Genomic DNA, 25265 nt, shown 5'->3' with positions numbered 1-25265 from the left:
GCGGTGGACCGACCTAGTATAGGTCTGTTTCAAAGATAAGGATAATTGAAAAATACAAAAAAAGAAGAGCGTTCTGACCGTGACGTGGCGAGCAGGGCCAGCATGAGATATCAGCGCTGGCGGAAGGAAAGTCGATCTCCGCGCGGCCAAGTCGGCCGTACCGTACGGACAGTAACGCCGGCGTCACAGCCCTAGGGAGGGTCACCTGACGAGGCATATCGCTGCGCGCAGCCGCTGTCCGGTACGGTACGGCGCTGTTCCGGCTGGTAAGGCAAGGGCCCTGAAAGAAAAGCTCTCGTCTTCCCTGGTGTGACGTTGCGCGCGCAAACATCTCCATCGTCTCTTCATCTCCATCCCTTCGACCTCTCTCAGCGCCGGGGTCCTGGCCGAGCAAGATGCGCCAGCGCACATCACCAGCGCCGGACACAGATACCCGCCCAGCAAGCTTCGTTGACGTTCAGTCGCGTGCCCACGTGGTTTGCCCGTTGCGGGTCGCTGCGACGGAAACATGATAGCCTCTTCTCCCACCTCCGCCGCCCTGCAATCGGGAACCCACTGCTCGCCCTCCTCGCGCTCTCATCATGAGCCCGCCCTGTCCAATTTCACCTCGTCCTTCCATCCGTCCCAGTCCTCCAGCGCTGCCGCTGGTGCTGTCCCGCCCCGAGGTGCTGCCCCCCCGAGTGCCCCGTCCAGGTCGCGGCTGGCCCAGGGGATAGAGGAGATCCGATCGGCCCTCAAAAGACACACGGTCGACTCCAGGCCCTCAGGGGATCATCCTCGCGGCCACATGTCCGCTGGGCTGAACACCCTTGGGGGCGGAACCCGCATTGCCGACGCAGCGGAATCGACCACGTCCAACTCGACTGTCACCGCGCCAGCCGCCGCTCCATTGGCCCCCCCGATGCCAGCTGCAGGTGCTGGCGCCAAGCGGAATACGCCGGGCGCCCCTCAGAATGCCGTTTCGAATGATAATAATGGCTCAGTCCAGCAGCAGCAGCCGGACGCGGAGGCAGAGGGCTCGTCGTCTAAGCGCCCTCGACCAGCCAAGCCCCCGGTGAAGCTGCTGCCACAGCGCTACGAGCTTGCGAACCCACGCGATCTGGTCGTTTTGATTTCGAGCATGCTGATGGAGCTTATCCGCTTCAATGACAAGATCCCCCTGCATGAGGGACGACTGACCCGGTTCCACTCTCGATCCCCCCCTCGAATATCGGTCCACGATTACCTTCAACGGTTGACGACCCACGCGACCCTCTCACCCCCGATCCTGCTGAGTATGGTCTATTATATCGACCGGCTCTGTGCTCTGTACCCCGCCTTTACCGTCTCCAGTCTCACCGTCCACCGATTCCTCATTGCCAGTGCCACCGTCGCCAGCAAGGGCCTCAGCGACAGTTTTTGGACCAACAAAACATACGCCCGCGTTGGCGGTATCAGCGTCGCCGAGTTGGCTCTCTTGGAACTCGAGTTCCTTTGGCGGGTCGAGTGGAGGATCGTTCCACAGCCGGAGGTGCTGGTCGATTACTACCGGAGCCTGGTCGAGAGATGCGAAGGATATCAGATTGAGCCGGATGAGGGATCGGCAGGACACAGAAACGGGAATGAGGATCCCAGTATCTCGACTGGTCAATGACAGGATAAAAATGGAGTGACTGCTTTAGGTTGACTGCGGCTGACCATCCGTGAATAATTAAGGGCGGCGAAGGGTACTTATAGGATTCAGAAAGGCGCACTAGGTCTCCAATCTTTATCGAATGGTGAATATACAGTACACCTGCCGGATGGACGGATCTGATTAAGTTCTATCTGGTTATCCCTTTCCCCTCATCCATCACCCGTGTCGGTCGAGTGTCACCGGCTCTCGAATTCTCCAATTGCTTGTTCGTCCCATGTCCGTTATTAGGTCTTTTTTGTGGGATTTTTTTGTCTCATTTGATACACGCAGCATTACTTGGAAAGGGGACGGTGTTTGTTTGATTCCCAACCGGTTCGGGAGGCGGTCTGCGTCTTGTACTGTGCATTTTCAGATGTCCTTAATTTTACTAGTACTGCAGTATTTACGGGTTAATTGAGCTATGGGTATTTGGGCTTCATTCAAGTGTTTTGTCCTATTAACCCTTTTTCTCAAGGCCTATTGTGAAAGTAGATGATAATTTAAGTCTATTATTGCGCAATCTGATACTAGGATTGTCCCGACGCCCAAATGGACTATAAATTAGGGCTTAGGTCTTAGGGCCAGGGCAAAGATCCTGCGGGAGGCGGACGCGGGAAATGTACAGGAAGCTCTCGACGTCAGTCCAGCTTTCTCCGAGTCCCAGCGCAACATTTATCTGCGTGTCTTGCGCTCCTGTTTCTATTCGTTCAATTGATTCCGATTACCCCCGTCGGATTTGAAACTTGACCCTGGCACGAAGAATCAATCAGCCCTACGGACCTGCATGGGAGTCATGTGGTTCGACGTGTAGTTCGGACTGAAATCTCCCCGCGCCTCATATCATACGATATCATATCTATTCCCATACCGCGCGCGAAGCTAGGCACCTACCGGTTGTTTGCGTATTGCCGACACCATGGCCACGGACACGGAGACCTCGGAGATTTTGACGGGCGTGCGGCCTCTGAGTGGGCAGATTGTGCCTGTCAAGACCGTGCAGGAGACGAGGGCCAAGGAGGAGTTTGGTTAGTGCTGAATTACCCGGTGATACTGTTTATACGGTGCTTGCGATATGGCACAGACCTTGCTGACTACGGTTTGTATTTTACGATTGAATAGCGGATGCATATGTCGTTGAAGTCAATATGAAGTCTGCGGCGCAGGTTATCAAGTGCGTGGGGTCATTTCCGTTTGAATGAATTCTATGGTTTACATACCACTCTATACAAAAATATTTGTATAATTGCTGACGGGATATTACGGACCGTAGAGTTCTCGACTCTACCTTTGCACGAGATCCTTCCCTCTCCCTGCAGCACCTCCGCCGCTTCGCCAAACGGGATGCCCTCCCGGAGCATCTCAAGCCTCCTGTGACTCTGGAGTCTTCCACTATCGCGCCCACGATCTTCGTCCTCATATCGCCTCCATTACCCGACAAGTCCACTCTCCAGACCGTCCTAGCTCCGTTTGCGCCGATTCCAATCCCATCTAAAGACAAAGGCAATGTTGAGACTACGACCGAGACCGCAACCTCAACACCAGCACCTCCTACTCTGAATATCCAAACCACCCGCGTCCCCCTCCAACCCCCAATCAATCAGCGCCAAGCAGAGCACTGGACCCGCGACCTCTGGCCCACGACATTCAACCCCGCCGCACACCGCGGCATGGTCGCCCCGCCACCCAGCATCCTGAACAGCACGCGGGAATCCATCCAGCCCCGCGCGGGGCGATACCTGTCTCTAGCGCGGAAGATCGCGCAGGAGGTGATCAATTCCGGCCGTGGGCGGGGCGTTGGTGCGGTGATCGTCGATCCGGAGATCGAGATCGAAGATGACAACGACTGGATGAACGGTATCGTCGCGGTCGCGGGAGACGCGAGGTATGCTCGTCGGGAAGGAGGCGCTCCGTCTCTGTGGGAGTCTGCTACTAGCGATAATGGGACTGGGCCAAACCCAGCCTGCAAGAAATATGACGCGGACTTGGAAGGCGGTCCGGAACTCCATGCCATGATGCGTGGCATAGATATGGTCGCTAGTAGACGGCGCGTTGAGGACTTTAAAGATACCCCTGCTGAACTATCGTCATCGTCGTCCTCGTTGTCATCATCGTTGGCGCCAGAGTTGACACCTCTAGAACGGCATTTCCTTTACGCTCCGCCAGCGGCATCACGGTTATCCACTCAGACACAGACACAGGCAGCACAGGCACAGGAACAGGGACAAAAGCGAAAACGAGAAAACGAGCAAGAGCAACAAGGAGAAGCACACCCGTCAGATCCAAATCCACCATGCATATCTGATTCTAATACCCAATTACCCTCAATATCGACCTCACGAATCCTCCCCCGCTCCCAGGGCGGCTACCTCTGCACCGGTCTCGACGTGTACATCACCCACGAACCCTGTCTCTCCTGCTGTATGGGTATGCTTCTCTCGCGGTTCCGGGCGGTGATATTCCCCCGTCGGGGACGGATGGCTATGGGGGGATTGGCTTCTGAGCCGGTCGTTTCTCCGGTGCCTGATTCTGATGATGAGGAAGAACATCCTACAACAAGGACTGGAACTGGAGAAAACGAACGGGAGAAGAAGAAACCTGAAACCGAAGGCAAGGAAGGAAAAGAAGAAGAGAGGAACTACTACGGCCTACACTGGCGGAAGGAGCTGAACTGGCGCGCCCTGGGGTTCGAGTTTGTTGAAGAAGATCCTACGACCGTTGACGATGACGAGTACAAAAAGATCGATGAGGATCTGAGGGTGGAGGTAGCGTTTCATGCGTGAATTATGAATTATATACTTCGAATATATACAAACATCTTGGACGAAGGATGAACAAAATAGAGGGAAAAAAAAATTGAAAACGGTGTTCGGCGCATTTTCAGTACCTCGATTGGATCACTTGTTTGTCCGCTGATTGATTGATACCATGTCAGGTCAGGTCAGGTTAGGTCGGTTAAATTTTTTTGTGTTACTGTCCTGCTTATTGTACAGACGTGTTTGTATAACTAGTACACAGGGATGGTTAAAATAGAAGAGATCTGATAGAATATGACACGATAGGATAGGATAAAGGAAAGTTCACTTTGGGCTCACCCTGTATAGTCTAAGCGTCGAAAAGCGAGGTGTGACATGGTACTGTACGTATGGACTTGGTTGTATTGTACAGCACACGCCATTGCATCAAAGCCGGCATATGTACTCTACGCAATGCAACTCCTACTAGCAACCTGAACGAGTATCATCTGTACCAAGATACCCACTATGAGGATCATTGATTGTGATGAAGAAACTAGTCTACACTGCTAGGGTGCAGATTCAGATGAGAAAAAGTTATGGAAAAAAGTATCATCAAGTCAAATCATGCTCGAGAAAACAGTTTCATGAAAACATCCAGCCAGACGACGGATAACTGATCTCAGATCATTTTCCATCATCACACGCCAGTCGTTCTCGGATCCGTCTCAAGAGATAAGACTAAAAAGAAATCGTAACAGGTCGTCCACAAGAATTCATCCAGCCGCTGGACAGCGTAGATGAAACGGATTGCGACAGAAAGCTCACGTAGAGCCCACTAGAAAAGAAGAAAATAGGAAAGGTTTTATCATATCCCCTTCACCAATCATGATACCGTTAAGATCCCAAGACCAAACCAGGCCGCCAACTGCTGTATTTTCCGTTCCATTTTCCGTATCCGGTATCGTGACACATCAAATACAAGCCAGAGGTCAGATTAGTACATCGTTAGATAACGTCCAAAACGAGTCAAATCTTCTCCGGGTCCAGGTTAGTGGCCACGCAGCTCTCGAGCACGGCGGGAGAGCGGCGGGATCTTGCGCAGGATAGGGTCATGTGGATTATTTTCGGCAATAGCCATGTACAGGCTCTCCAGACGCTGAATGAGAATATCCATGATCTTGGGTGCGACCTCACGAATGTCGGGATCCTGTAGTAGGAATGGCATTAGCAATCGATCCATATATTCAGAAAGCGGTATCAAACTTACCATCAGGTTCACAGTCTGGAAGACGACTTCGAGCCAGGCAAGGCGTTCTGCCACGTTTGTCTCAAGAGACGAGGTGACAGCAACGCCAACCGAGAGAGCCACGATTGGAGAGAGTCCGGTCAAATATGTGGGGTTCAGACGCACGAAGAGATTGTCGAACAAGTCGGCCTGCTGGGAAGACTGCAGCCACTGCAACAGAGTTAGCTATGGCAAACACTAGATCGCAGTAGGAAGAACTGTACATACCTTGACGGATCCCTCCTCGTATCTGCCCTCATTCATAAGCTGCGCGATTTCAGCCAGCTCAATGTCCTCCGGAGTTCTCGCCGGAGTCACCTCACTGGAGGTGGCAGAGTACGCAGTCATCTGGTGCTGCTGAGAGCTGCGCCTGCTCTCTTCATCGCTGTTGCGGGAGGCCAGACGGCGGTTAAGCCTCAGAACTTCATTCTGAAAGCCAGTCTGGGCCGCTGCCATCGACGCAACGGTGTCAGATAGACCACGGACCAGTGTGGTGAGCTGATCGATCTTGACAGCGTCGTTGTGACGCTGAATCTCGTACTGCTTCATTTGCACCTGCATCTGGCGCTCTATGTCGGAGCCAATCTTCTCTGCAGCACGCAGGGCAAAGTTCTTGAAGGTAGGCGTGATCGTAGTGTGCAGCGACCTGGTGAACTCGTTCTCGATGTTTGAAGCAAGCTTCTGAGCCACCATGTCAGAGATTGTCTTCATGACGTCCGGCTGCTGAACTGCGCGAGCAACAGACTCGGGCAGAGCCTGGCGCAGCTCTCGAGGGATCGCTTGTCCAAGCTGCTGCGAAATGGCATCGTTCAGCTGCTTGCTCAATGCCGTTGAGGTGACGTTGACAATCGTTGGAACAACCTCGGACTGGATGTTGTTCGAGATAATACGCGCGAGGTTCTTCTCAACATTGTCAGAGAGTGTGGTCGACACCAGGCGTAACACTTGGTCCTGTTTAGCTGCGGCTGCGGCATCCCAAGCACGACGGTCTTCGTCAAGGCGCCGATTGAGTCCCTCAAGCTCGTGACTGAGGACTTTGGTGAACTCCGTGGTGACACTCTTCTCCATTTTCTTCATTTCCTTGTTCAACAGGTCGCCAGAGGCACCAAGGTTGACTGCCTCAGCAGGGGTCGAAGGCGCGTGAACTGCGGCAGGCTGAGTAGCGTTTATCGCTGCGGAGACGGGGGTTTCAGCACCGTTCAAGAGGTCACTTGAAGAAAGTTCGCCGTCCTTTGCAGCTTTCTGTGGAGAAGTGGCGCGGCGATCGAGGGTGGCTTCACCTGCGCTCGCGGGTGGTGTTGGTTTCGCGTTAGTGGTCTCCTTCACTTTAGCCGCCGCTTCACCGGCAACACCCTTCTTCTTTTTCTTCTTCTCCGCCTTTTCAATGCCATTCGTCGACACTTCTGCCTGCTCTTCAGCCGCCTTCTTCTTCTGTGCAGCCTTCGTGGGCGACTGATTACGAGAAGGGGCTACTGTAGTGGTGGACTCAGTTCCGAGCTCTGAGAGTTTCTTAGGTGCCTCCTTGGCGGGAGCCTTCGGGGGAGTCGGGGCCGCATCACCGTTGACAGATGGCTCATCGGCAACGTAGCTGGGGAAAGTCTGAAGATCAGAGATCTCGATAAATCCCTCCACCAAGGCGTTGACAGGGCGGACGATCTTGTTATCAGTAGTCCAGCCCAGGTCCTCCTTCTTGATATTGAGGCATGTTACGCCTCGCGAATGCATCACGTAGAGCTCAAAGAGGCCGTTGTCTTCCTCCGGGCGAACGTTGCCTGGAGTCTTGGTGATGGGAAGAAGGTCCAAGCTTCTCAGCTGGCCCTTAGATGCGAACGAGATCTCTCGTATGCCACTTAAGCACGCGGTCGATTCGGGTTTAGGCAGGTGGCCATCCTTCTCGTTTGAACGCTTGACGAAGGAAGCCTGCGACATCGGCTGCAGGTTGTACCTCGGAGCGGATAGGTGAACGAAATAGATCGAATTCCTTGTAGGATGACCAACGACGATGATCCCTGAGCCCGGATGATAGGCCACGCTGCAAATGGCATCCGATTCATTCTCGTGCGGGAAATTCAACTCCTGAACAGCCTTGCCCAGTCCAATGTCCCAGAGCTGCAGAGTATGGTTTTGCTTCAACCCAACAAGAACATAGCGAAGAGCCATGGACTTCACATAGGGCCGCAACTTGTCTATGAAGAGAACTGAAGTGGGCCATGACTTTTCGGTAGGCGAGCCGGTGACAAAAGTGTTGAGAGGGACACGGACTTCCTGGGGAGGAGTCGTGCCAGTTGGGTTCTCAGTCATGTCGCGGATATCCCAGAATCGCAGCCTGCCAGTTTTGTCGAGAGACGCTATAACCGTGTCATCCTCGCTGAACACAAAGTCCTTGCCGGCTTTACCAGTGGAGATCTTGAGAGCTCGCTCCTTGAAAAACTTCTCCGTGTCGACGGTGCGCTGAGAGCCCGACACCCCATAAGTTGGATTCATTGCCGCACGAGGAGAGATCACGTAGATATTCTTGCCACGGCCGATACCGAAGAATTCGGGATGACGGGAACTCCGTTTGGCGCGCGTTTTCAGCTGACCACCAGAGGTGTTCTCGTCAGAGGCCGGGTACGGGGGGAAGATAAGGCTCTCGCTCTCCAGAGCATCCAACTCGAACAAGTCCTTTTCGGGTCTTGAGATCGTAGCCCAGTAGACGGTGCCACTGACGCCAATTCCGAGAACCGCCTGCTCCTTGGACGCCGCTGCAGTTGTGGCCGTAGTGCATAGGGTCACATTAAAGATGCGGTCGCGAGTAGAGCGGAAAACCTGCTTGTCGCTACCGTCATCCTGGCGGATAATCCGTATGCCACCGTTCTTGGCTAATGCGTAGACGATATACTCGGACGTAGCGGACGTCAGGGAGCGGTCCAGCTGGTCGAAGTCTTTCTTGAGGCGAGCGACATCCATAATTCCGTCATCACGGAGAAACGGCAGCTTTCCAGCATGAGGCTTCAAGGTGATCGAGATGAAGGGCTTAAGAGGGAAATTATGAACGGGGACAACCCGCTCTTCCTCTTTGCCCGCGCTGTCCTCCGCACTCTCCCAGCTATCGGCAACATCCTCTTTCGTAGCATCGGCAGCCGGCTCGGGGAGCTTCTCCTCCAGAACTTCCTTGCCTTTATCCTTGTCTTTGCGCTCTTTCTTCGCATCGGTGGCAGCATCCTGGGGCTTGCCGGCAGGAGACACGGGTTTGGATTCATCTTCGACGATGGTCTTCTTCACCGAAATTGGTTCTTCCGCACCAGCTCTGGCAAGGGCATCCTCGGCCTCCCGGTCCACCTGCTCTGCGATCTCACCGACGGCCTCAGACACAGTTTCCTTCTTCTCTTCCGGAGCAGGAGTAGCGATTGTAATATTCTCGTCAAAGCTAACGGTGAGTTGTTCCTGCGTAGGCACCTTGGGCGAAAGTGCCGATTCGGCCTTGGCGTTAGCGCGAGCTGCGTCTTTCTTAGGTCTCATAGTCTCTACAGCGGGGCTTCCGCTACGAGACCGCGACTTGGGCTGCGGCGTCCCCTTCCGAGGAGATGCAGCGGCAAGTTGCTCAAAAGGATTGACGTAAGTAAAGATAGTGTCTTTCGACGGGACAGACGGCTTTGGGACATCAAACGGAAGCGGTCCAGGACTCTGACCCGAGCCAAAGACGTGCATACGTTGGTCCTTGTTCTCCTCCATCTCCGTAAGCTTGCCAGGTGCCGCATTCTCGTCTGTAGCCGGAGTTTGAATGGCAGGAGACTTGGGAGGGGAAGGGACGCTCGGTGACTGCTGCGTCGTCGACTTCACTTCTTCCGCTTGGGTCTGCGGGGGCTTGGGGCGGTTGAGCAGCCGAAGCAGCATCTCCTGCGTATTTTCCGTCGCCGGAGCCGCGGGCGATGGTCCATCAGGTGCGGTGCTTGGCTCAGGCTGCTGAGAAGCTTGTCCCACCCCGGGAACGGCCGTAGGAGGTGAAGGAGCTGCAGCTGGCCTTCCCATGAACGAAGCAACCAGGTCAGAAGCAGAAATGCCCCTGCTGTGTCTCTTTCGCGCCTCGTCAGGCCCAGTTTCCTGGACTTGACGCGCCTTGGACGCCCCAGACCCCATAGTGGGAGCTTGCTGCTGCCCACCTGAGGGAGTGCTCTGGCTGAACCTGAGCAGATTCAACAGGTTGGTCGTCCGATCAGCGCTCTGGTGCTGCTGCTCATTCTGCGGAGTCGGCAGATTCGGGCTCACAACGTCAGAACTGTTCTGAGGAGATGGGTTGTTTGGAGCAGGACTGTAGAGAGGCGATGAGACAGAGGGATGGCGGTAACCGTGTTGCTGGAGGTGAGGATGCGGCAAGCTCTGTCCATCGTAGGGCTGTGGGCGAAAGCCCTGGTGATTCTGCGGCTGGTGAGCATCTTGAGCCGCATTTGAAGGAGATGGACGCGGCTTGATGTTGGCGAACAGAGCCTGGAGATCGTTGGGGGTGGACATTTCTGTCGCTCGCCGTCGTAGGCGCCCTGGGAACGATATCCAAGCTCAGAACCAAAGACAAGCTCTCTTTCGAGAGCAAGCTTCAAGATGGAGCTGCAGTAACTAGCAGAGCAGAGCTCACCAAAGCGAGTGAAGGAGGATGGGTAGAAGAAAGGAGAGAATGGGAAGCTGTAAGAGTGCAAAGGTGGCAATTGAGGATGTTGATACGGTGAAGCGCGCGGCCAGAGAAATCTCAAGAGCGTCAGTGGAGTGACGGAAGAACTGTGTGGCTTAGGCCATCCTGTGGCTGAGGCGCCGCGAACGTCTGCATGACTAAGGCGACGGCAATCTATGCCGGAATTCACCTCCACGCATTCATCAGCAGCACGACAAGTGCCTTATACAGACAAATAATCTACTCTTTTCTACGTTTCTCCTTCAGAATATCAGTGGGCTGGGTCTGGATTCATACTGACTCACCCACCCGCCCCCGTCTGTCCTGCACAAGCAGGTTCCGATCCTCATCACCAAGGTCGGTCCCATCCATACCTCTCTATCCCGAGCCGCTAAGCAGCCATGTTTTGTCTCAGGAGGTAAGAGACATCTGCTCCAACTAGATATCAAACGAGACGAAACTGTCTAACACTTTCCTCCAGCTGGCTTCCCCTCCTCTTCATCCCGACCAACGCCTCCCCTCTCTTTATCCTCTCCTTTGTGACCCTTACCTACATCCTCCACCGCCCATGCATCTACTGCTCCGCGCTGCTGCTCATCCTCTTCATCTCCTCCTGCCACTGGTCTGACCGCTGTTTCTTCGACTTCCGCGGGGACTGGTTCTCTCCCCGCTTCGCCTCCTCTCCAACTACCTACACGGTGCCGGTGAACTCGACGTCGATATCGCCGGAAAAGGTCAACGTGACCAACGATGCGAGCTTGGCAGGCTACATTATGGAAACCGTGAACACGACAACTACGGCGCTGGCAGGTGCCGCCTTCGAGGAGGCAAAGCGGAGACTTACCAACAACGGGACTCTTCCCGCCGGTGAATTCAGACAGGAGGAATGGACGGGTATGGGGCTCGAGTGGCTGCGTAGCCTACTTGGACGAAGGGAATGGACATTGCCGTGCGTAGACGTCAAGGTTCGACTATAAAACCAAAAGCAAAAGAAAAAGAAAATTTCGGAGAAAGGAGAGATCCATCATAGAAATTTCTGGTGATGACACAATTGTATTCTTGCTATGGTTTGGCATTACTGAGCGGAGCTAGGATAAAATGCATCTTCTCGGTCATTATTCATACAAATTGGATGAGAAACCGGTGTGTGATCAAGTCAAGGAGGTTATTTCCCCCCTCTGTTTTCTTTTTGAACAGACAGGCACTTGAGCTTTATACTGAGGTACATAATGTCTTTCTTGATGCACAGCCTAGTTAGTAGTTGGGAAGTTAACCTGTACATAATTTTAACACGCTTATTATTCTTCTAGATTCCCCCCACAGGCTCACTCGTTCTGCTCCACATATGCTACGCCATATAGTCATTTTTACCAGAATCGCCTTTTGGCAGAAGCATGTAATAGTCCCTCATATTTGGCTTTATTTGCCTCCATAGATCACAGATAAATTGTTGCTCCCTAACACCTTTAACAAAAAGGAAAGCAGCCTACGGCTCCCGCCTCACAAGCACAGGCATCGTTTCGATCGGGCAGTCAATCTCGACGATCTTACCACCTTCGTAGATCGTCTTCCCATCAAATGTAGACCACTTGTTCCCTGCAGGCAAGTACAGGCTTCTCTTCCTCTGATCAGGATACAATACCGGCGCACACAGATACTTTGCGCCATACATATACTGGTCCTCGACCTGCCAGCAGTGTTTGTCGTTTGGGAAATCGTAGAAACAGGGCCGCATGACGGGCGTTCCTCTCTCATGAGCTTCCTTCATCAGGCTCCGTGTGTAGTCCCTCAGCTGTTCCCGGATCTTCATGTATTTAACGCAGATCTCGTAGACCTTCTCGCCATAGGACCAGACCTCGTTGGGGGCTCCTGAACGGCACGTTGCTCCTCCTGTCGTCCCATGCTGCGGCTGTCGAGGCTCCCGGTCTCCGTGGAGTCTCATGACGGGGCAGAATGCTCCCCACTGGAACCAGCGGACGAAGAGCTCACGGAACGACTCGTCCCTCGGGTCTCCGCCATGGAAGCCGCCGATGTCTGTCGTCCACCAGGGGATACCAGCTAGGCCCATGTTCAAGCCCGCCGTGATCTGGCACCGGAAGGACTCCCAGGAGGAGGCGATGTCTCCGCTCCAGACGAGCGCGCCGAAGCGCTGCGATCCGGCCCAGGCGCAGCGGAGGAGGTTGACGATGTTTGTCTGGCCGGCGTAGGTCATGCCTTCGTAGAAGGTCCGCGCGTACTCCAGAGGGTATATGTTGCCGATTGTTAGATTCGAGCCCAGGTAGTACCGGTAGTTGTCGAAGTCGTATGCCGTATATTCTGGTTCTGCCTCATCAAGCCAGAATACTCTGATCCCTTTGGAGTAGTAGTTTGCCTTGGCCTTTTCCCAAAGGTACGCTCGCGCGCCGGGATTGGTTGCATCGTAGTGCACTGTATCACCTTGGAAATCCATTGCGGTACGGATGCCGCGGTCCGTTCGAATTAGATAGCCATTTTCCAGCATCTCCTTATAGTTCTCGGACCGTTTGTCGACTGTGGGCCAGATGGAAACCATGAGCTCGATGTTCATCTCTTTGAGCTCATGGATCATAGCGTCTATAATTGTGTCAGCTGTCTTAGTATCCGTTGGAATAAGGGCGGTTGATATCAACCCACCTGGATCAGGCCAGTACGTAGGATCAAATTTCCATTCCCCCTGCAACGGCCAGTGAAAGAAATCGATGACAATCAGATCGATTGGCAGCTGTCGCCGTTTATACTCGCGAGCCACCTCCAACAGCTCTTCCTGCGTCTGATATCGCAGTTTGCACTGCCAGAAACCAAGACCATACTCCGGCATCATAGGAACAGTGCCCGTTACAGCTGCATATGCCTCGACTATCTCTTTAGGAGTATCGCCCGCCACGACCCAGTAATCGAGCCATTTGGTCGAGTACGTCTCGAAGCTCATGACATTCTTGCCAAACACCGCCCGTCCGACGCCCGGGTTGTTCCAAAGAAATCCATAACCTCGCGAAGACACAGCAAATGGTACACTTGCTTGAGAATTGCGGTGCGCTAGCTCAAGGTCGAGACCCTTGAGATTGAGGTATGGTTGCTGATATTGACCCATGCCATATATCTTCTCGTCCTTGTCCAGTGACTCGAATCTCAGTGTAAGATGGTAGTCTCCGACAGTGATAGGTTTGAATTCACGAGCTTCGACCTCGATGGCGCTGCATTTTGGGTCGCGGCGATCCCGCCTGTTGCGAGCATACTCCTCCAGTAGCAAGTCGCCCTTGGAATTGTAGGTCATGATCTTGCCGCCAGAAGTGACAACTGCCTTGATCTTGCCATTGCTGATTGACGCCTCTTTTTCTGAAACGGTGATGGTAGGTTCTGTTTCAACAAGCTTCATTTGCAGCGCCCAATCATCCGTGGGTATTTGACTCTGCTTGGTTGCTCGTACACGCAAAGCATTGGGCCCCCAAGGCTCAATCGAGAGATCCTCGGCGTCATAATGGAAGATAAGACGGCCACTTTGCGCGTACAGCATCTTGGCTTGAACCTAGTCTGTCTCGCCTTGTATCCTGTGATCCAATGTGTGCCTGGAGTTTCCACGATTAGCACTTTAGTCAGTTGGAGTTCATATGCACATCGCTGTGGGGAATTCCTTTAATACTTCCTCAGGAATCATGTAAACCGGTGAAAAAGCACAGTATTCTGAGCTTCCCCGCCGGAAAAACGGCGGAACCCCATGACTTGTTTCCGTTGGCAATAATTGCGCAGCCAGCTATCCATTCATCAATCAGCATGTTCAGCTGCTGTGCAATGTTGAGCTGCCGGAGAACATTCCGGCGGGGTATTTGTCCTCCTTTTTCCGGCGGGGAGGGTAAATAGGACAGGCTGGGATCAGCCAAAATGATAGGCTATAGCTGATATTTCGCATATAGGGAAATTCCTCTCTATTCCATGTGTAAATAGCTTCATGCATCTGGCTAATCAGAGTTCCTCGTGGGGCGTTGCGCTGGCTGCTCTTCTCCCCCGCAGCTCCACACTGAAAATCCGGGGTTGCCCCGGCGGACTCTAGCTTATAAGATCGACCATCCGTGAGTGGATCAAGTTGTTTAGAATGAGGTGGAAAATTATTCCTACCACTGCTATCAGGATGCGATTTTGCCGCTAAACTTGCTTTTCTTTTGAAGACGTCTACCTGTATCCTTGTCAACTCCGCTGCGGCCTTGAGCAGCTGACCACGGCCAGAGTCTCAAAAATGAAAGCTAACGGTCCATTTTTACCAGAGGACACTTTCTAGTACACTAGCCAATTTTATCTTATTTTCTCTCTTTCCTTATGGCGTTCAATCCAGAATTGTCTCCCATTCTTTTGCAAAGAAAGCTTGATGAATGTCGCCGTTATCATGCTTCCCCTTCTAGAGACCGTCACTAGATGGAAATTGCATGGATTGACGTAGCCCAGCTGGCATGTTCCCAGCAACTGGGCATTTCAATGTAAGCCTCTAAGCCATTTTCTATGGCGCTTGTGCGTTTGGGCTTCAACTGTCTTGATCAATGCCTCAAAAGTAACGAGGCAAATAGATGCAGAACAAGTGTTCGCGGTCGAAGCTTGTCCTCTTTCCTATCTGAAAATACCATACCTGGATTTTGAAGATATGCAAACTTGATATCTACACCACCATGGACGAAAAGCTTGTGCAACAAGCTATCTACAGAGCGAGCAATTCTATTCAACAGAGACCAAACATAATTATCAGCTTGACTGAATTGATAATTCGTCGGATTTTCTCATGCCCAGGTTCTCGCAAAGCGGTTAGGGCAGCGAAAGCACGTGATATCTACATTTCGCCCCGATATACTCATGATAACTCCTTTTCAGAGAGGTTATGAACACTGTTTTATATTCTTTCAAGTCTACCGACTTGAATACATTGACAGATAATAATCTGGTGGCTCGCTTTTTATTTCCTTCGTCCAATCCGGATTGTTACAGGTCGAACGGCTACGTGCATATATTTGAGGCGAAGCTGCAACCTAAAACCTCCTAGCTATATATAAGGCAGCTTTGGCAACAGGGCCATATGACAGATAAATGACGCAAGAGAGAGACTATGGATTCAATTGGTCGAGGTATTCACAGTCACACAACTACATCTTTAATTTCGAGAGAAAGCATCCAATGACTGACCAACAGACTGGTTTCCCTCCACGTCCCTTGAGCTTAATCTTAAATATAGCACAGCAGGAAGGGGAATGAAAGCGAGCCGGCCAGCCTCTGAAGTGAGCACATTGTGTACCTGCGGATACCCCTGGACGGCCCTCCCAGTCAGACCTTACACATTACCTCCCCTATCCACCTACATTTTGGAAAACCAAAGTGGGAGGTATGAATACTTCTGCAAACTTATTAAGTCGGACAGATACCATGCGACTTGAGGAAGTCTCCCATGCTAGCGATGCAGTTCATGCATGGGCACGCCTAAATTGAAAAGAACATGTCAGTTTTTTCCCCATAAGAAACATGCTGTGACTGGGTTTCCACAAACCGCTTGAGCCCCTCCCGTCATGCAACCAAGGACAGCATTCGGGTCCTGATTGACCATCCCCAAGGCGGTGCAACCCGCGCTTGCGATGACAGCTGCACAGTTAAACATGTTGCAGTCGTTTTGCATGGCATAGATGATCGCCTGCGCTACAATTTCCCTCTCTAAACATAAAAGAATTAGCAAACACAAAGAATGACCTCATAGGGGAAACGGGCGGAAATGGAATGGAAGCTATACCATTCATACCGTTTGGGAGATCCTTCATGGCCTTTGAGGCTCCCATGTTCATATTCATATCCATATCCATATCCATATTCATATTTGGGGCAGCGACAGCCATCGTCGCCAGAGCCGGGAGGAGTACTTTGATGATGTTGAAGCGCATTATCTCGACTTGCGATTTTTCTAATGTCTCAGGATACTTATGTATTCGAAAAATTTTGGGTCGGTGAGTAAAGCCTCTCGAGCAAAATATGATAGAAAATACTAAGCAATAGAATAAAATCTGCTTTGATGAAGAGAGAAAAAAAGGCTCTGGTGAGAGACAGACTCAAGACAGGTTTATATAGACAACGATCGATCACAAGCAGATGAAGCTCCTGAAAACCTACCGTTTCACCAAGCCGTCAGAGCTCCAAAGCTTGTCACCTCACGCTCCAAGACATGCAACTCTGTGATACATACGGAACACACCTACAGACACGGATAGAAGCTATCTCCTCTAATCTTGAAGAAACTGATCAGAGCAGATATCCGTTGGCGGGTAGCAACGCTCAGACACTATACCAACACAAATTGCCCGGTTAGGTACATACTTTCATTTTATTTTATTCTCGAATTTCGACCAGTCGCATCGTCGATCTCGATTTCCGTTTTGTTGATTCGTCAAGTTGCGACTGCCGCACCTCTCACAACCCCTGCAGAAGCCCCTTCGATGCTCCCCAAAAATACAACATCATAATCCGTTTACGGTGATAAAGCTCCGTATCTGCTTGTGTGTAGAACGTGAGATGGTCCTACATCGGCTTCAATTACTTGCTCCTACTTACCTACCTACGGACCAGGCACATGCTAAGCGCAATACTGTCGATACCCAGTTGATTAAATTTATCTATGTATGTTCCCTTGGACGAGAGTCTAATCAAAATCGACTGTTCGAGAACCGGTATAGAAGCTACACGCCGACCTACCTACTGGGGACCAGAACGCTTGTAGAAATATCGGGTACCAACCGCCCCGAGGCCAGACCTCACAAAGTCGTACATAACTCGGCTAGGCACAATATATACCTGACAGGTAGGTAGCTAGGAGACGGATGTTACCTCGGGACAGCCTCACCATTGACTGAAGTATCATCCGTCGCGGCCAGTAAGTACTCCGTATGCCCCTCTTTCGTCCTTTTCTCTACAGGACGTATGTACTGTACGGACACACCAGAGTACCGCTGTGTGTGTGCGGTTTCTAGGTTCAAAATTAGGAAATAGTGAGGTAATATTCGCATTTATCTGAACGGTTCTAAATTATAGCAAAGAAAAAGGAAAGGAAAAAGATAGATATACTTCTAGCTAGAGGAAGATTTGAATCGTACTATTTCGTAGATATACCTATCAAGATACCTAAATTTTCATACATATCCTTGAGTGATTTTAGGTAGTAGTGACCACATCAGATCCCCTCTCCCTTCAGCATATAAAATACCGGATCTGTTTTTTTTTTGTTTGCCTGAAGGTCGAAGATCAAAACTCCACCATCCGAAAAATAAAAAGACAACTTGGATGAAACAAGTCGAACAGAGATAAAAGAAGAAAAACAAAAAAAATTTAACAAGAAAGAGATATTTATAAGCTCATCCCCCATGGGAAATTTAGTGATTCTAGGTGACAGTACCAGCACCGACTATCTACCGCTTTAAGTCGAGGAACACTAATATGACATGATGTGCGCTAGCTAACGATCTATCTACTGCTGATGACGCAGAACTAACTACACTAGATCTAGAAAAAACTTACATCATATCATGCTGATCCTACATAGCTGCCCGTTTGAGGTCCTTTCCTTTCCTTTTCTTTGACAGCTAGGTATTGATAGCTTAGGGAATTTCCATTCTGCAACTGCTAGAAGCTAGGTACATGCATATCTATAGAGCCTACCTGATGAGACCTACCTACGTAGCCGAAACGTACAGTACAGGAGATCGAGGTCGCCTAGGTCTAAGCTCTTACCCCTGCCCTGGTCTGACGAGGTGTGTATGTATACCGATTCGACGCGGAGATGACTTGCATGCTAAATTTAGGTAATCTGCATGAAGTTATAGCCGATCGAGGAACTTTTAAGAACTGCAGTCTTTGCCTCTTTTTCGTTCGGGTTAGCTGTAGGTATGTGACGGGTGGCTGTAGATGAAGCCGTTCTTTCAAGTTCAGGTTTTTTGTTCTAACTCGGTCCTGTGCGTTAGTATGTACACTGTGTATAGTACATCACAGGCCGTATGTATAGTTTGATTTGAATTCGTTTTGCAGAATTACATACTTACTCTTTTTGTTTACTGTGCGCCCCGTACTCTTCATGCTATTTACGTGTCTTTTGTTGGAAATAGAGACAAAGATGTCGATGAATGAATGAATAAAATGAGATGAAACAAGGATGGGAGTGCTATATATGGCTAATTTAGTAATATGGTTAGTTTCTTTGAGTGCGGCTATCAGAGAAAGAAGCTTGTGTTTTAGCATCGACACTTTATTCCTGACAAGAGATGCGTGAGATGGAGAGAGAGAAGTGTATAGATCTAGTTGAATTTAAGACCAGGGTGATAGAGAGAGTGGAAGCTAAGCTCTTAGAAGTATGCGCACAGGAAGTGTACCCTAACCACGCAGACCTACAGAGCACAGGGATCCAGGGTAAAGGGGCACTTCTATACGTACAGGCTTTTTAAGTGGTAAGCCCCTTCATGCAAAGTCGATGCATCTACAACCTAGGATTTTGGCAGGTCTGGGCCGGGATCCTCGTCCAGCCGGCTGCATCTCCGCAGGACAAGTCACAACCTTGAACCAGCCCATTGCAGGCCCCTTGCATAAACGACCTTCTGGAAGCTCGCAGAGAAGCAAAGACTAACCAGAAAAAATAAAAAGCACCATACTCGTCACATCTTCAGGCAAGCGCGGTGTGTGTGTGTGTGTGTGCATCAGAAAGGCGGGCGCGGAGTGGAGCCCCGGCCCCCGTAAGCCAATTTTAATAATTCATTTCTGACCGCCTGCGGCGAAAGGGGGATCAGGATCACAACCTTATTCGCGGCTATTCTTGTCGAAGGATTTGGGACAAGAAAGTGTGAGAGAGGATGCTGGGTCCCAACCCAGGCCCACCGTTGTATCCGTGGGTTGCGTTTTCTGGGGAGGGACGGTGCCCACTATCCAGGTACGAGGTATAGTCAAGAGAGAGAGAACCTGACAAAAAAAAAAATCATGCCGACATCAAAGAACTGTTCATGTGCTGTAAGGTGCCAACAGACCGACCGCCTGGGAGAACCAGGGCGTCCAGGTGGACCAAGGCTGCAAGGCAGCGTGTGATACAGAGAGAAGAGTCGGCAGATGCCGCGTTCAGCCTTCTGCCGGTTCCGTGGCTGGTACTGGAGAACTCTCCACAGTAAAGCGACGACCTCGGGCTGGAGGAGAAACGGGCCGCGCACAGATTGGCTGAAGAAAGGCTTCACGAGAGCTCATCTCCGTTGGGCTCAGCCTGAGGAGCCTCACGGCCGCTTGGGGAGAGCCTGAGCAAGGAGTCCGCGTTCGTTGCTTTCCTCGGCCCGCGCAGCGCTGCCCTGAACCCTGGAACCGACGAAACACGGCGCCACCTCCTGGTGCTATTAGTTATTATTCTCTTGGAAGTACAGCTGTGACAGTGTAGATGCTATAGATCTTTTCCAAGGGGGCACGGTGGAAGACGTTCCAGACGTTGTGCTTGTTGCACGGAAGATAGCCGAACATCTTTATTATCTTCTGTTCTATCTGTCTGTCCAACCCCCCTGGCGAACAAGCCGCATTCCCGCGACGACGCTCACGGCCAAGCTAGTCGTGCTGACAGCCATCTTGGTCTCTTGTCTCGCCTTTGCAGGCTGCGCCGCCCTACCGTCTCCCCCGCCTGATTTGCTACCTGTGCCCAAGCGCCCTCAATTTCCTGTTTTACCTTCTTGCTAACGCTGTCGTGTCGGCCGGCTCTCGTTTTCTCCTCTACGGACGACATTTTGAACTTCTTCCCCCAGTGTCACCTCCGGCCCTTCTGCTGCTGCAACCACCGACGACCCCATCCATCCCCCCGCACCAGTCGTTCATTCGGGACACTCGTTTTTCTGCCACTTTCGCTTTTCACTCCATCGAGAACGCCGTTGCGGGGAGGTCCTGCTACATACTACAGTGAACTTGGCGCCGGGTGGTCGCCGTCCGTCTTCCACCGCGGTTTAAGGGAAAGTGAAAGCCGGTCATCATCGCGGGGACAGCGACGACGAATATCAGATCGGCTCTGACGGTCTCTTCTTCGACCCTTCACCATGGGTTCCACCCAATTCGGTAATTTTCATGTGAGTCGGGATCAAAATCTAGGTAAATGCGCGGTATGAGGGGACTGACTCATGGTTGTGGGCAACAGGACTTTTGTCGAGATTCTACACTACCAATATGCAACGTACGTTCTGATCCGATCCAGACACCGTCGAAGCGGTTGAGAAGCTGCGATGGACGACGAAATTGTAAAGGGAATTGATGACTGAAATGTTGCTGTGGGATGTAGTTATTCGTCGACGATAATCAACCACCCAACCTCAAGTACGGAGGCTGCGTCCTCCGAGGCATCGATCTCGGCAATGACAGAAATCTGAGCAATCTCGGTGCGGTGGACTTCGCTTGGGAGACTGGATCTAGATCGGGATGCTGATGGCGTCGTAGGATCGATCTTGCTGGCATTCATTGCAATAGTCGTCTCAGCTTTTCTATTATGGAGATCAGAGAAGAAGAAGGCTGCGGTGGGACGAAGGTACGCATGCAGAATATACAGTTTGAATGCGGTTTGGCTATCATACAGTGGATGCTGACCATGCTGCTCAACAGAGAGATACAAATATTTCTAATTGGCTTCATAGTAATGCAGATTTGCGAGATATTCACAATTGGCGGCTTTCCACTGGATGATGCCGTTCGGAAGGTTAGTCCCGGCGTGCAAGTGGCCCGTGGGTGTAATGTTCTGACGCTTCTGTCCAGGGATTTACGGCCGTCCATGTAGCGGCCATTACGGCGACGTGCTGGGTCCTCTTTCTGAATGCTCTCGTTGGCTTCCAGTTCCTCGACGACGGCACTCCCATCTCCGTCGGGCTGTTCCTGAGTTCTGCGCTGGTTCTCTTCATCGGCACCGGCTACATCGCTCTGGACACGGCTTTCAGCTGGACAGGCCACTTCGACTCGAGTCTGACGGGCGAGAATCACCGGAGTATAGCACTCTACATCCTCTGCCTGCTCTTCCCACTCGTTTGTCTCGTCGCTTTCTATGTCCTTGAATCCATACTCGTCATCCGAATCCTTGGAGAGACCAGACCAATGCGTACGTATTCCCCGCGACATTCCGGAACTTCGCTGCACAGCCCCGCATGCCAACCCTAGAAATCGGGGCAACTAAAACCTCCCCCATGACATGATTCGTCCCGATTACACAAGGGTACTAGTTGTCGAATATTTTCTAACATGCGTTATAAATAGTATACCTCACTGCCGCCGCTCTGCTCTTCGCAATCGGCCAGATCTTTACCTTCGTCATCAGCACCCACATCTGCCAGGGCACCGATGGGAAAATCAACGGTGCGCTCTTCGAGACGTTCTTCACGCTGCTATCTGTTGTGATGGTCTGGATCTTCTGGAGCAGCATAACAGAGGATGACTGGCCGATGCCGATGCCCGTCACCGGCGGAAGATACAACTGACCCGGTTGACCGTCGGGCCCCATAGTTCGAGAGAATCTCGATGATGTCATATTACGTTACCTTTGCGGCTTGCGCGCGTTGGTTTTGGTTTCTTTTCTAGTCGATCGCTTTGCCCGTCTATTATTCTTCGATGATTCACCCAACTCTTGAGATACCCGATGCGATACAGTCCTTTCCCCCACATTTGTACACGGGTACAAAAAGCCTTTTTGACGTTGACGACACGCATGGTGGCCTCAGTCGTGGGCCTTAGTCATTTATCTGGCGGGGAGGAGGAAAAAACGGGGGAAGGCCCATTTACGTTTTGTGATATGATAACTCCATCTTATGCTTCACGCCTTTATGTTATGTCTCCGGTCCGCGCCATGCCATCATGCTATGCTATGTCCTTTGAAGATTTTTTTTTCTCTGACTTCGATCTCTCCACATTATGTTATACCCACTATTGCAATACACCTGAATACCGTACTTAACGTGCTGCATGTCATCAATCACGCACATATCCTGTCCTGTCAGATACAGATACAGATCAGAGTTCTTTTCCAGAGAGATAAGATAAAGATGGGCTAAGATACCTTGTTGTTAATTAGTTTTAGTCAAGTTAGCCAGCGCTTATTATTTGATCATATCATCATCGGAAGATGAAGATGAGATGATCTGAAATGATTCTTTTGAAGAGTTCCTGGAACTCGCAATTCAAAGACTGACATATTGACGTTATCATATCTGTTGTATCTGATCCTTTTTTTTACCGATGTTAATGTTTTTTTTGTCTTTATCTTGGTGCTCTCGAATGAGATGAGACGAGATGAGACAGTGTAATTATTGCAATGAATCTGAATATATAAGATGTGTGTACTGTGCCCAATCGATGATAATTAATTAGCGGAACTGTTGGTGCTGGTGGGACTACCTATGTCCACAGACAACTATACAACATGTCTAGAAATGAAATGAAAAATGACTCTTGAAATCCTGATCGTATCTAGATAGATGGGTAGATAGGTACTTGATTGGCTAGGTAGGTATTTTAGCTGTGTAGTAATGAGAGATGTGGCCATTTGATTTATCGTTTATTGTCGCGGTTTGGCTGGAGTCCTGACATATATGCACCATCCTATTCCTATCCGTGGTGATAGTATGGTATGGTATGGTGATACTGCTGTTTATTATTAAACTAAACTGTGTAAAATTTTAATTTTAATATTACTGTTGATTACATTCGTTTTCTTGTTGAATAAGCAACTCGTTTTTTTATATATATATATTGCAATGATTACATAGGTAGGTGTATTCTGTCGTTTCATGATTACTGCTCCCATTACCCATTACCTCCTACTGCGGGAAGACAAACAGCCTTTATCATCCCCAAGAACCCACATAAACTCTATCTTCAGTATGAGTGAGTTGAGTGAGAGGACTGCACCTCCTTAGCAAACGTCCTCAACGTGCACGTCCTTCCCGTCATGCTCGCCCAGGTCCAGCTTCAACGTGCGCCCGAATAGTTCTAGTAGCATCTCGAAGCAGACCTTCGAGATAGCCGGGTCGTACCGGCCTTTGCTAAATTCGTCGCGGATGAAGGCGTCTGTTTCACTCTGTAGTTAGTGTACCGCCTTCTGTCATGATTATATAGCCATCTGTTGTGTATGTACGAGAGAAGAAGAGGGGAGGGGAAGGAACGTACGCTGCGCCCAAGCGACCTCGTAAAAGCTGAACAGCACACCCTTCTCGTGGAGCGTCTTGCGGATCAGGTCGCGTCCCTCGGGCGGGACGTGGGTGTCGTTTTTGCCGAAGATCTGGACGGATCAAGTCAATTAATTAAAACCATGGTTCCAATCACATGAACACCTAATCAATTGAATCAATGAGTGAATGGCTCGACCTTGAACTTACCATGATCAGTTCTCCCTTGATATCCCCCGCCCTGGCTAGGCTGTCATCGTTCTTCCCCTCCCCGAGCGTGTGGCTGTGGATGTCCGTCGCGAAGTAGCACACCGAGGCCTTGACCCGGCTGTCGAGCGCGCAGCGGTACGCGAGGTGTCCGCCCAGACACATGCCCGTGGCGCCGATCCGGCCGTTGCAGGTTGGCAGAGAGAGGAGGTAGTCGACGGTGAGGGAGGCATCTTCGTCGTAGGCGGAGAGTTTCTATACACATACCCGTTTCAGTTCAATGCAATACTTTTTTTTGCTTCGGTTAAGAATAGTGCTTTACATACCTTGCTGACCTTCCACAGATTCCCCTTGTCCGTGTCTTCGGCATTGTACTTCAATGGTTCTGGGCCCGTGAATTCGTGGTAGCTCGATGGCGCGGCGCAGATGTAGCCCTGGCCTGCGATCTGGCGGGCAAATCGCGCCACGGGGCCGGTGACTGTTCGTGAGTTAGTAGGGCATACGGAGATGGCGTCGTACTCATGAGACGAACAACAGAACAAAACACATAGAGTCAGTTGTGTGAGAAGAAGCGTATAGCGTTTGGAAGAGGGATAGTAGCAGAGCTCAAGAACTACTACTTGCAAATCAACAAGATATGGAAGAAGAAGGAAATTGACAGATGCACAGTTTATTCTGGTAAAAAGCACTTATAGTGAGCTGCTATTTGCAATGAAAGCGCAGATAGATGGCACATCCAATGAGAAAAAGTACAGAATGAGATCCTATTCGTTTGAACAGAAAATGATGACTGATTTCTCCGTGCAAAATGGATAGTCCAGGAGCGCAACTAAAGCATGTATACAATAAAAACAATATAAATATAAATGTAAACTTACCCTGGTAAATCTCACTAAACACCACTACACCCGGGAACCGAGCCTTAGGATATCCGGGGATAGTGGGGTGGAAGACGTATATGCCTGTAGCAGGAAAAGCACATCAGCGAGATACGCTCCTCTTCGCACCACGATCTGCACAATCAATTGTTATGGAGTAAAAGCATTACGCTGCTTAGAGGGGAGGATATATGGGATATGTATAGTACTCACGCATGTCCCCGCCCGCTTTGATCGGGACGTCGTGGAAGGATTCCTGGACCAACATGATTATTGGGTGTGGATGTGTCTGAAGCTTAACCCCTCGTTAACGGTTAGTACCTTGGGATGAGCTCGATGTTGGTCTTGATGATTTTATGCAGTCTTCTGGATGGGAAGTACGGAGTACAATAGAGGAAGCTCATCTGACTGGCTTAGAAGGGCACCTCACTCTTTGTGGGGAGAAACAAGCGAGATGTTCTAAAATACTCCGTAGTACCTCCATGCAAACATTATTGGCGATTCATCATCATTGCTACGTTCCACTTTGAGTCTGTGTTCTTGAGTTTTGCTTTTTACTTTCTTTCTAACGAGCATATCTGCAATGTCCAATTGGTAGAATTATGGCTTTAATTCTGGAATCGATACACGATACCTGGTGCTTTTGAGGAGGCCACCGGTCTGCTTCTTGGCAGTCCCACCTA

At 50.7% G+C, this 25265-nt stretch overlaps 8 protein-coding genes across 8 annotated transcripts; 4 read left to right on the top strand and 4 right to left on the bottom strand.

Moving 5' to 3' along the window:
• Positions 1-508: 508 nt before the first annotated feature.
• On the top strand, positions 509-1633 carry VTN00DRAFT_7642 (uncharacterized protein; the record flags this gene model as incomplete). Its single annotated transcript, XM_069434408.1, has 1 exon — positions 509-1633. The coding sequence occupies one exon, from the start codon at positions 509-511 to the stop codon at positions 1631-1633; it is 1125 nt and encodes a 374-aa protein (XP_069285908.1).
• A 937-nt stretch (positions 1634-2570) lies between these two features.
• VTN00DRAFT_7641 (uncharacterized protein) lies at positions 2571-4434 on the top strand (the record flags this gene model as incomplete). Its single annotated transcript, XM_069434407.1, has 3 exons — positions 2571-2679; positions 2774-2825; positions 2925-4434. 3 exons carry the CDS (start codon positions 2571-2573, stop codon positions 4432-4434), a joined length of 1671 nt encoding a protein of 556 aa, XP_069285907.1.
• A 1003-nt stretch (positions 4435-5437) lies between these two features.
• On the bottom strand, positions 5438-10165 carry VTN00DRAFT_7640 (uncharacterized protein; the record flags this gene model as incomplete). The annotated part of the gene is made up of 3 exons (XM_069434406.1): positions 5438-5596; positions 5657-5845; positions 5903-10165. The coding sequence occupies 3 exons, from the start codon at positions 10163-10165 to the stop codon at positions 5438-5440; spliced, it is 4611 nt and encodes a 1536-aa protein (XP_069285906.1).
• Positions 10166-10720: 555 nt separating this feature from the next.
• On the top strand, positions 10721-11296 carry VTN00DRAFT_7639 (uncharacterized protein; the record flags this gene model as incomplete). Its single annotated transcript, XM_069434404.1, has 2 exons — positions 10721-10737; positions 10801-11296. 2 exons carry the CDS (start codon positions 10721-10723, stop codon positions 11294-11296), a joined length of 513 nt encoding a protein of 170 aa, XP_069285905.1.
• Positions 11297-11805: 509 nt separating this feature from the next.
• On the bottom strand, positions 11806-13851 carry VTN00DRAFT_7638 (uncharacterized protein; the record flags this gene model as incomplete). The annotated part of the gene is made up of 2 exons (XM_069434403.1): positions 11806-12911; positions 12972-13851. 2 exons carry the CDS (start codon positions 13849-13851, stop codon positions 11806-11808), a joined length of 1986 nt encoding a protein of 661 aa, XP_069285904.1.
• A 1868-nt stretch (positions 13852-15719) lies between these two features.
• Positions 15720-16198, bottom strand: VTN00DRAFT_7637 (uncharacterized protein; the record flags this gene model as incomplete). The annotated part of the gene is made up of 3 exons (XM_069434402.1): positions 15720-15791; positions 15859-16019; positions 16105-16198. 3 exons carry the CDS (start codon positions 16196-16198, stop codon positions 15720-15722), a joined length of 327 nt encoding a protein of 108 aa, XP_069285903.1.
• Positions 16199-20395: 4197 nt separating this feature from the next.
• Positions 20396-21814, top strand: VTN00DRAFT_7636 (uncharacterized protein; the record flags this gene model as incomplete). The annotated part of the gene is made up of 7 exons (XM_069434401.1): positions 20396-20425; positions 20494-20529; positions 20635-20731; positions 20790-20877; positions 20952-21045; positions 21102-21438; positions 21594-21814. 7 exons carry the CDS (start codon positions 20396-20398, stop codon positions 21812-21814), a joined length of 903 nt encoding a protein of 300 aa, XP_069285902.1.
• Positions 21815-23244: 1430 nt separating this feature from the next.
• Positions 23245-24850, bottom strand: VTN00DRAFT_7635 (uncharacterized protein; the record flags this gene model as incomplete). The annotated part of the gene is made up of 6 exons (XM_069434400.1): positions 23245-23399; positions 23499-23610; positions 23708-23959; positions 24031-24182; positions 24583-24666; positions 24796-24850. The coding sequence occupies 6 exons, from the start codon at positions 24848-24850 to the stop codon at positions 23245-23247; spliced, it is 810 nt and encodes a 269-aa protein (XP_069285901.1).
• Between the last annotated feature and the right edge of the window lie 415 nt (positions 24851-25265).

The sequence above is a fragment of the Thermoascus crustaceus genome (genome assembly GCF_041956765.1).
Source record: "Thermoascus crustaceus strain CBS 181.67 unplaced genomic scaffold VTN00scaffold_5, whole genome shotgun sequence".
NCBI lineage: Eukaryota > Fungi > Ascomycota > Eurotiomycetes > Eurotiales > Thermoascaceae > Thermoascus > Thermoascus crustaceus.
Note: the sequence above shows the minus strand (reverse complement) of the source record. Positions and strands in the feature narration are given on the sequence as shown.